The 11,352-nt window shown below is 37.5% G+C and overlaps 1 protein-coding gene across 2 annotated transcripts in view; it reads right to left on the reverse strand.

The window, feature by feature from the left end:
• Nucleotides 1-1,115: 1,115 nt before the first annotated feature.
• Lrrc40 (leucine rich repeat containing 40) overlaps nt 1,116-11,352 on the reverse strand; it is a 40,119-nt gene continuing 29,882 nt past the window's right edge. Inside the window, exons 11-15 of one of the 2 annotated variants that reach the window (XM_010605116.3) lie at nt 10,267-10,374; nt 7,774-7,884; nt 6,173-6,250; nt 3,894-4,079; nt 1,116-1,754 (exon numbers count right to left, since the gene is read on the reverse strand). In XM_010605116.3, coding sequence (XP_010603418.1) covers nt 1,649-1,754; nt 3,894-4,079; nt 6,173-6,250; nt 7,774-7,884; nt 10,267-10,374 — 589 coding nt within the window. In that variant the 3' untranslated portion in view covers nt 1,116-1,648. The remainder of the gene's footprint in view (nt 1,755-3,893; nt 4,080-6,172; nt 6,251-7,773; nt 7,885-10,266; nt 10,375-11,352) is intronic. The other variant, XM_010605117.3, reaches the window with a different exon arrangement.

Raw genomic sequence — 11,352 nt, forward strand, 5'->3', positions numbered from 1 at the left:
ATGTGATTAGAATGCATTCTGAAGATGCTTTCTGTACAGATACAAAACACAGGGACTAAAATGATGCTGTGCAGTGTACAGCAGAGCCATTTTTCGGCTTTGGTGTACTCAATTTTTTCAGTATTTAAAAAAAGTGTTTTGAATAACATAAAAGTCTCTATTGTATAAATAATAAAATGTCACCTTATTGTAAAGTGTCTTGTTTACTATTAGAATTGTAACAAAAGAGCATGTTTTTTTCAGCACAAAAACAAACACTGTAATTGATGCTTGAAAAGTTTATTATCAACATGTAGTATTCATCTTCATTCCCAATGGCCTTTTCCATAATTCATGCCTCAGTCACTCCAGAGCTATCTAAATCACATCTGTCTACTGACATACACGCCACTGAACTGGATACTTAGGAGAAGCAGCAAGTGTCCTAGCGACAGGCCAACCTACTCCCGATAATTTTAGTGTAAACAAAACTATTTATATTGACTTTTATTAAATCAAGTTTACCTATGTTAAGTTCCCTTTTAGAAAATTACTACATGGCTGCTAATCTTATCAGGACTGCAAACAAATTTTAAAATTAAAGTGCTGAAAATAAAACAATACACGAGGCTGGATCAGAACACGCCCACAGGTACGAGAGTACACAAATACGTGCCCAGTAAGTACAGAAACAAAGCACGTGCAGGCTACCCAAGGACAGCATTCACACTTCTCTGCTGCTGTCCTCTATACAACTGATAAGGTAATAATGTCGATATTTTCTTTTTCCTCACGGGACAAAAGGCATTTAAATGCTGACTGAGGGGAAGCACGCAGAGGTAGCCTCTTTCATTCTCAGGAAGGAAAAAGTGGTAGATTACCACACGAAGACAAGACTTAAACTGTCGGTGTCAATGCAGCGGCGGGGGAAAGTGAAGGTGTCGCTGCTTCTGCACAGCATCACCGTGACATTTTCACTTTTTCATCAATTTCTGTATCTTGAGTAGCATTTCTACAAAATCAGCAAACAATGAAATGATTTGCCGAAACACAGAAAAGACCTATTTCATCACTAGAAAAGAAACATTTCCACTGGGTTAAAAATAAAAACAAGGCAATGTTAATTTTATATGGAATACAAAAAGAAAGAAGGGGGAAAAACCCAGTTCTACAAAAATGTTTTTTTATAAAAACATAAATCATATTGAACAAAAATTCACTTTTGGCTGGGTGTGGTAGCGCACATCTATGATCCCAGCATTCGGGAGGCTGAGGCAGGAGGATTGCAGTGAGTTCCAGGCCAGCCTGCACTACAAGATCCTGTCACAAAAAAACAATTCAGTTTTGAAGAAAGTACCTATGAGACTAAGGGAATGAATATGAGCAGGATAAATCCTGGGTAAAACATTTAACAGTCTGAACACTACGTGGCCCTATGTGGTTTTCACCATTGTACATATTTAGTACATCTTAGAAAAGTGTCAAACAAATGTCAGTAAGAAACAGTGACAGTGAAGAGAGCCCAGGCCAATGACGCCAATGACGCCAATGGCTAAGTGACACTGGGAAATATAAGACCGATTATAGCAATCACCTTTAGGATGATACTGAAACAAAATACTATATCCCTGTGAGAATTAAACTGATCAAAGTTAGAAAATATCTCCATTTAACTGGGAATTCGGCTTCTCAAGTACTCCAGTACTGCAGCTGTTCCTTTCTTTAATATAGCTGCTCGAGGGACGCGGAATGGGTTTCCATCTAGAAATAATGTTCTAAAAGAGAGAGAAATTGAGAACTTAAGACGTTTCCCACTCGAGATTTTTTCATGAAAATAAATTTTATTTGCAATTTTATAGGTAAAATTTGTATTTTTATCTGTCCCTTTTCAAATCTGAGCATTTAAAGTTGGAACTATACTACAATAACAACCTAAATAGTACTGAGTGATCATTACATAAAAGGTACTGAATTATTTACTTTTACTGTCACAACTGTCCTAACAATCTGGTGATGTAGGTACCATTAACATTCCTGATTCGGACTGGGAAACACAAATTTAAGGAGGTGCGATGGCCCGAAGATCAAACAGCCACTAGATGGCGGAGCTGTGATCTGAACCATCGCTCTTCCTCGCCTCCTCCCAGACTAACGACGGCCAGGTGCTATAGGAACAGAGAGGGTTAGACAGATGGAGCGGGTGACCAGGACTACACCATCATCCTCGCATCTTAGCAAGGGTCCACGCTCTCTCCCTAGCCAGGTACAGTTACATATTCAGATATTCTGTTTTCACATTCAACTAAAGAATTAGGCGCTGGTTCTTTTGTTTCTTTATATAACTTGTGAAATACCTTCAATTAGAAGACTTTTAAGTTAACTTTAAGAATTTAAATGTTCATATAACAAAAGTCAAACGACTCAGACCATATTACAACTGATGATCTAAATTGTATCTTCATATGTTTGTTTTTTAGGAATTCTTTCAGATTCTTAATTTCTAGAAAAACGGAGCTCATTATGGTTGAACATCATTAGTTACAGATTCCATATTTGCAAATTTTCCTACTCATTAAATTTGCTGGAAACCTCAAAATCCATAGATGTGGCATTTTCATTTGTGGACATGCACGGGGCAGTGAAGTGTTGAAGTCACTTGCCCAGCGTGGTCCCAAATGGCATCAAACGAGATGCTGACCTGCTTTATTTCAGCTCTCACACTGTAAGCAAATGCCTTTTCTACCACACACCTAATGCCACAGCTTACACATTTCTGCAGGTTTGTGTTGGTGATTTACTGTTCAAGATGGCCCCTAAGTGAAGTGCTGAAGTGTTGTCTAGTTTTCCTAAACATACATGTGCCTCATGGAAAACGTATGTGTCAGGCAAGCTTCACTCAGGCATGAAGTATAGTGCAATTGACTATGAATTCCTTGTTAACGATCAACAATAAATACAGAAACACACACACAACAGTTATGTACTTATGGGCTGATGAAAATGTGAGCAGTTTTGCAGAGGACCTAACCCTGTACTTCTCCTTGGGGCAATGGCTTATTAATTTGGCTCATAGCGAACTTCTAGGGCACAACTACATCCCACAATGAGAATCAGCTATCCATGCCTCCTACAACTCACTACTGTGAGTAGCAGAGCAGTTACGGTGCTGAGCCAGTGAAGGAAAACGTGCTGAACAAACAGGCAGTGGTTCCGTAATAAACTCCTCAGATACATTCTGTTTAGTTAGCTTTCCATTAATGTCACAAAGTTCCTTTATATTCACTTAACCAGCACTTCTGAGTGCTTACTATGTTCTAAGCACTGGAGCAGCTCTTTTTCTGACATGCCAAAAAAACGGCAAAAAAAAGGTCCAAAAAGAGCCAGGGATGTAGCTCAGTGGTGCCACCTCTGCCTCACAAGCTCAAGGTCCTGAGTTTGACTCCTGGTACCGGAAGAAAACAAAGAAGGTCCAAAAGAACATAGCAGGAAATCAGAGTAGAATCTAATGCTGCTTGAAGAATAGGGAAAGTTTTCACAAAAGGGATTGTTAGGCTGATTACTGAAGAAAACATCAAAGACTGAGAGAGCAGTAGATGAGAGAGAGCATGCTGGGCTTGCACAAAGCGCATGTATCCCTGGCATGTTTTATGCAGTAGTTTATAGTTTAGGTTATAAACATATATAAAAATGAGAAAAGTGCTACTAGAAATGCTTAGGATCCTTAAACATATATAATACTATACAAACAAAGCTTAAAATACTTGGTAAAATTTGAAAACCAGAACTGGGGATTCTGAATTGCATCAACTGTTAGTTTTAACAGGTATTAGGGCCCTTCAATTTTCTCCAAGATTAAATCATGAAAAAATAAACCACTTCAACACATCAAGTCAATAAGTGAAAAAAGTAGTTACCTCAAGTGCACACAATTACCGAGCTCTGGCGGAATATGTAGAAGGTCATTGTTCTGAAGGTCCAGCGTCAAGAGATTTTCCATCGTCATCAGTTTCTGAGGATCCAGAGACCCAATCTGATTATTACCAATCAGAATTATCTCCAGCGTGGGGATATCATACAGGACTTCCGGTATAACTTTGAACCTATTAATATATGAACAGAGCACTTGGGATCGGAAGAAAATCTTTCCCTAAAATAGATAATCTTAAGTTTTTTATCATGAAAGAATGTTTTCTTTAATGTATTCTGTTTATATTCGGTGTAAGCCCTACGTTCAAATTTTCCAGAAAATGGGTTAATTTTGGAAATATTAATGCTGAGTGGAAATATTAATTCCTGAGATTCTTTATACAATATTTTTATATAGGTATTCTTCCTGAGTTCACTTTTACTTCTTATGGATCACTGCCAATCTAGCAAGTAAAATTTGAGAGTTTTATTTTATTTTCATCTCTGAAATGAATGAGGCTTCCAAGATAAGTACACTTTGGGTTCTTAAAAGGATGACCAGACCCCGGACTTCACAGTCCAGACTCACACAGCCCACTTCCAGGCCAAAGCAACGCTGAAGGTGCTGGGGGAAGAAAGAAGGGCAGGCAGCTCTCACAAGCCTGCTCTCAGCGGACACGAACCCACAGAGGAAAAGGCTGGTGCAGTGTTCGCATGAAGTAAACTAAAACGGGGACTAGCAAAGGGTGGGCTCATGGAGAGATTTTGTAGCTGTGGTCTTTTTACTGCCCACACTTTCTTTCCTTCTCACGCTGTTCTCACACAAAACAAACAAACAAAAATAATGGAGGGGAGGCTCAAGACAGCTCTAAAGACCCAGTGGCACACAAAAGCCAATAATCAAGAGAACAGATAGACCAACCAGCCCCTGAGAAGCCTCTTCTCTTCTTCACTGTCCTCCAACTCCAAACACAGTACTTAAGGAAGCTAATTCTATCTGGTAACACACAAGCTAGGGCTAGCGTCTGCCACTTCCCCAGAGGCACGGCTTGCAGTGTAATCGGTAGCATAACAGACAACTCAATAGAAAACTGAGCCCGCCTTTTACTAGTAAAAGTTAGAAGAGATCTGAGGGGTTGATGTATTTTTCGGTAATGACAAAAATGGTGTGATTTAACCATGGGAAAAGCACAAATAATGGAGCAAGCAGATGTGAAGTGAAATACGGTGTATTTACCATCACCATGCATTAGCTTCTGCACCATAAGTGAGGAATGACAACACTATTAAATGTGCAAATCAGTTAAGAATGAATAAATGTATTTGAAGCCTTATGAGTAAATGCTAGCTGTTTTCATTAAATTGCTACAAGAATCAATTTTCATGACAGCAAACAACATGACATAGTTGTTAAGAGCCCAACTCTTGGAGCTGAACCACCTGGATTCCAATTCCAGCTCCATATACCTTACTACCTAGGTACACCTTAGATAAATCACTTAGCTTCGGGCCAGGGATTTAGCACAGTGGTTCCGTCACCTCGCAAGCACAAGGATCTGAGTTCAATCCCCAGTACCAAAAAATAAATAAATAAATTACTTAGCTTGTAGTCTCTGAATTTTAAGTAGGCAAAATAAAAGAACATACAGTGAGCCGGGGTATTCTACTTAGTACAGCACCCTCAGATAATAGGCTCCCAACAAATATGAGCTGTTCCATATATATGTAGCTATCTTGATAGTGTTTGTAGAAAACATCTAAATTTTACTGAGCCACATCATGCATCCCCGATCTCACTGTGCCTCTGCACCTGTCTCCTCAGTCGTGGCCTCAGCAGACAGCCTTGCGCAGTCCCTCAGGCACACTCTGCTCTCACGACTCTGTGAAGGCTGCGTGCTCTAACTGGGACCGTGCTTGGCAAATGCCCACTTTCCAGGTCTAGGCTTCCATGCCACCTTCTCCGCCTTCAGGAAATTTCAGAAGGTGCCTCTGCCTCTGCACGCGCTTCCATTAAAGCAATGACATCTATTTATTTGAATGTATTTTTCCTTCCACTAGACCACAGGGTTCTCAAAATGGCACAAAACTCTGATGGATTATCAATTGTAAGAATTCTAAGCAAGAGAAATCACTTGCAGTACTACGCAGAACTAAACGAAAATAAAATCTGCATACTGAAGTAGAGTAAGAATAAGGGGTCTTTTTATTTGGCTCTTTTAGTTGCTTTCTCAGTAAGAAATACATATTTTCTACAGAATAACTGTAATGACTGTGTTCTGTTTCTTACCTGTTAAAGGAAAGATTGATCAGTTGTAGTTTTATCAAGAGTTTCATGTCTTCAGGCAAAGAATCAAAAAAATTGTTCCTAAATTAGAAATAAAAATAATTATTTACAATTTCTGAAAATTTATACAGTCTATTTGTAATTAAAAATTTCAAGAGGAAAAAAATACATGGATGAGTTTGTGAATACATAATCTGATGTCATTAAGGCTGAGTTCTGAGAATTTTGAATCTGTCAAGCTGACTCAAGCATTTGGTTAGTGCCAAATCCTAACAATAATATGCAGCCAGCTTACAATGAGGTCAACTTCTGGAAAACAGATATAAGAGGATAAACACCGAGTTAATTCCTTAAGGCCTTCAAAGTGAGTTCAGTAACACAATCCGGGCCCTTCAGCTCACGTTTGTAATACTATATGAAATAAATACCCTTTTGGTGTTAATACATATTTCTGGTACACAGATATGAAATTCTACTCCAAGAATTGAAAAGTTATAGGATAAAATGAAACAGGAAGTGAAGGAGATTCTACATGGTTAGAAACTTGGATCTTTCTACTCGCGGGTATTAAGCAAGAAAGATCTGACAATGAAGCAGGAATACAGAGAATCCTATTTCTTGTTAAAAGGATCGAGGAGCAGTGTTTGAAGATGAGCGGGTGGTAAAGCAGGAGGATTTCAGAGGCAGCGTAACTACTAAGAGGAGGAAGTTTTTGTGATTAAATGATTTGCACTAGATGATCATCTTTTACAACTGAGGAATTCTCTCTATCCTGTTTCTCTGGGTATCTGTTATGCCTAATAGAGAAGTCATAGTTTCTATAGTGAAGCTCTGTTCTTTTTTTATTTCCTCTGTGCTTTCTACACTTATTGTCTGTACTATACTAAATAACACACAGATGATTACAATTCTTGAGTTCCTAGAGTCTCACAAATACAACCGTAAAGCCCAGGCATATAAATGACCACCTAACGTTAGGTACCCTGAAAGAACCATCATGCTTCTGATCCCATCACTTCAAAATGGACCTCTTTAAACTTTATTACTTCTGCAGAGCCTAAACCTCATTTTCCTTCCTTTTTGTTGGCAGTCACAGTGTTCTACATTTGTATATTCAATGCACTACTTTGAAACCAAGAAAGTTCCCGTGAGGGAAGCCACCTAAGCTGCTGGACTGCACAGCATTGGGCCAGATTTACACTACTTACTTTCAGGAAAATATGAAGGCAGTTATTTCTCATGTGCTGTGATTTTTTTTTTTTTTTTTTTTGTTCCAGGGACCAAACTTGGGACCTTACGCTTGCAAGGCAGATGAGGTGCCACTGAGCTAAATCCCCAGGTCCTGCTTAGGCCTGAATTTAAAGAATGTTAATATTTTAAATATCTTTGTCTTATCACTGAACTTATAAACTCCTTACAAATGACAAGTGTCTTATTAAAATATTTCCTAAATATTTAATTTTAGATCTCTCCTCACATATTGTTAATTACTGAAAGACCAGATTCCACACCTACCTATGAAAATATGACATACAGGGCAAAGTAGGGCAAATTAAAGACAACATTTGATTTTTTAAAAGTCAAGCAACAATAACAATAAATACCTGAGATCTAAAAAAGTCAATTTTTGAAACATGCATAATTCCAAGGATACACAGGAGAGCTTATTAAAACCGAGAGTGACCTCAATAGCTGTCTCCTTCAGTTCCACAATCCTGAAACAGAAATCACCTTAAAATGTGAGCACTGTATTCACTGTCCAAACTTCAAAGCTGTCAGTACACAAACAGATCATCAGGGAAATTCCTGTCATTTCTGCCGATTGTGACTTTTTATATCTTCTACTTTTCACAAAAACTGCAGTTGGATATGTAACTAATAAAAATAAATTTTTTAATAAACAGCCTTACTGTAGAAATTCTATTATCCAAGAATTTCTATTTGACCTCCAGCGCATGCTGATGTTCAAGTGTAAAGCCCATTTATTCTGTATTTAAACCCATGGTGGCAAAAAGGAGAAATAAGACCTAGGTAGTTTTTGTACTTTCTTTGTTAATAACGTGAATCTGTAAACCCATTTTTTTTTTTTTTTTGGTACTAGGGATCGAATTTGGGACTTTGCGCCTGTGAGGAAGGCAGCAGCACCACTGAGCTACATCCCTGGCCCTCCAAATTTTATATGTGTACCTATAACATCTTTAGATTATATAACATAATGCTATATCCATCTAGGTACTTCAAGAATATTTTTTAAATGTTTTCATATTATTTGTGCTCCAAATTATATTTAATCATAATCATAAGAAAACATGGAGTTAATTCCCAGGTTTGGCACACGTTACCACTGAACAGCTGAGGTTAAAGACTTCAAGAGAAACAATTAAACATTTCTAAATAAGCCTAATCAAGCTGAGCAGTTTTCGTTAAGTTTTAATATGATCTGTCAAAAACAGTTAACCTATAATAAATCGCTTTTAGTGTTATCACATAAGCAAAGAAAAAAGAATCCAAAAAAGCCAAATGTTGGGCAGAAGATGCAGTGAAGGAGAAAAAGAGTTTCAAAGTGCAAAATGATATTTTTTTGAAAGAGATTGGCTAGATCCGTCAGGAGGCATACTATTTGACTTAGTAATTTTTCTCTGGAAATTTGGTCTAAGGAGACAATGTTTTATCCGTTGCTATAACCTTACTGGATATAGTTAAATTAGATAGTTCTCTACAATAGGTAAATACAGCAAATAAAGCAGTCAAGATATAAATTACATGTATAATAGAACTTCAAGTCAGAAACAGCTTGAAATAAAAGGTCACTAAGCACAATAATTCAGTGATAGGACTATGCCTGATACTTTGCTTCACTTGATCCAAAATATATGAATATGTATTACTGGTATAAAGAAAACTACTATTATTGATGAAAAATATGACATGTATTTCAAATATGTAAGAAACAGGGCAAGTGGTTTGCATACTCCAAAGCAATGCAGGACTTTACCATCTCTTTTAACTTCTAAATTCTGAAAAAGGTGATGCAGTAACCATGGTAACAGAGTAACTTTAATTTGGACAAGAAGCAGACTGAGGAATAAAATGAGAAAATATTTAAAACGGTGATATCTCTTAAATTACTTCACTGTTACTATCCATTAACTTGTTTGATCCATGTCCCCAAAGCAAACCTATCCTGAGAGCGAGTCTAAATGCTCACCTGTTCCCTAAAATATTCTATCAGCCCTATAAACAAAAGAGAAACCCAGAAGATAGACTAGCTCTCCCTTTGCAGTGGTTGCTCTTAACGTTATCATCTTTCACAACCTATAATCCTCAAACTATGCTTTGTAAATAGAATGTTTCAGTTTGCCTGACTTTAAAATTTTTTGGCAGTCAGATGAAAGTCATTCTATTTCCTCAATAATCCTCCTCCTCCTCATTTTCCCCCTTCTTTTTTAACTTAAGTGCCTACTGAGGACTGGGCCTGGTTAAATGCTATGTACAAAATGTGTCATTTAACTTGATTCCTGCAAAAAGTATTGCTATTATCCTCAGTGTAAAAGTGAAGACTCTAAGAGGAGATGGTCTGCTGGTTAACCTGTCCAAACCACCCTCAGTATGTCTGGGACACAGCACAAGCAACTCCATGCCAAAGTTCTTGTGCCTCACACAGAGTTGTGGTACCTGCTACGTTCTTTATCAACCTTGTTTGGATATACTTTTGATTCCTGCTATAATTCATTAACATAGGCCTGAAATGAAAATTTCTATTAATACCTATGGAACTGTAATTGGGTTGTCTCAACAATTTTCCTCTAACATTTCACTATACAGGAAAAATAATACAGTATTTCTAATAACTCTAATACCTATTCTCCAAGTTTACAATGTAAAAAAGAGAAAGTTTTAAGACTCCTGTATACCTCAGGACAAATGAGAAAGTATCTCAGACATTTTGCTACATCTTTCTAATACTAAGAATCCAGGAAATTTAATACATACCTTCAAATTAAAGAATAACGAAAAATAATCTTTCTTGCAACTACCATACAGACACAACTGAGAATGAGTCACCCCTTAATACAACTGTTGTGAATGCTTCTTACCTTTTTGGGACTTCACACAGCTGATTCTTACTGAAGTTAACAGAGATGATAGTATTGTTTTTTACTGCATCAAACACTTCATCAGGAATCAAAGTTGCTTGCTTATCACTAAATGAAAAATAGTTTAAAATAAAATACTCTTCACAATCCGAAGAGGGCTATTCTTCATTTTTAAAGGCCTAAAGGTTTTGTAACAGTTTTCACAGTGGGCGACTGTGATGTTCTCTAGAGCATGCCAATGAACTTTACCCAATCCGAGGCACTGTGTCACATGGCACTGTGCCACTCTCCACATGTTCACACACTCGGTGTGAATAAAAAGAGACTTTCAGGGCTGGGGATTTAGCGCCGGGGTTCCGGCGCCTCCCTTGCAAGCATAAGACCTGAGTTTGATCCCCAGTGCCAAAAAAACAGAGACTTTCAGAAGCTAGGAAACCTACAAGTCATACTGCAACTAAATAGCACGTTCCCCTAACTGTGACTTGACCTAAATTTATAATTTCAAAAGCTATTTGTCGCCCTTTTTCTTAAAAGCTCAGAAGAAGGGTTGTCACCTTTGGGTACTGAAAGATAAGCACTTTGAAAAGCTCACCAGTGTACTAAATGAGCTTTAGGTTAGTCACACAGACCAAGTTCTCTCTCCAAAAAGAGAGACATGGCAAAGTAGACAGAGCAGTGGACTGAGACAGGGCTATTTCCAGGACTATCACTAATGAGTTTTGTAACTTAACTTCCCTAAACCTCAGTACTTTGAAATTAGAATCTGAAAATCTCATCATTATTCATGCCACATTATTTGCAAATGTAAATATATATAAATTTTGTTAACATTCCCAATAAGATTTCAATAAATTTATGTGAAAATATAAAACCTTCACAATTTGGAAACTGATCAATTTGATGTATAATGAGCCATTATCCTTTCATTCTTTTTTTTTTTACAATGATTAATGCCTAACACAACAGCATCCACTTAAAAATTTTGAGATTAAGAATTAGCTTATATGGGTCGGGGATTTAACTCAGTGGTTCAGTGGCCTGCCTTGCAAGCGCAAGGACCCAAGTTCAATCCCCGGTACCCGGTAC

Source organism: Fukomys damarensis, unplaced genomic scaffold, assembly GCF_012274545.1.
Source record: "Fukomys damarensis isolate Sample0158 unplaced genomic scaffold, DMR_v1.0_HiC HiC_scaffold_33, whole genome shotgun sequence".
Lineage (NCBI taxonomy): Eukaryota > Metazoa > Chordata > Mammalia > Rodentia > Bathyergidae > Fukomys > Fukomys damarensis.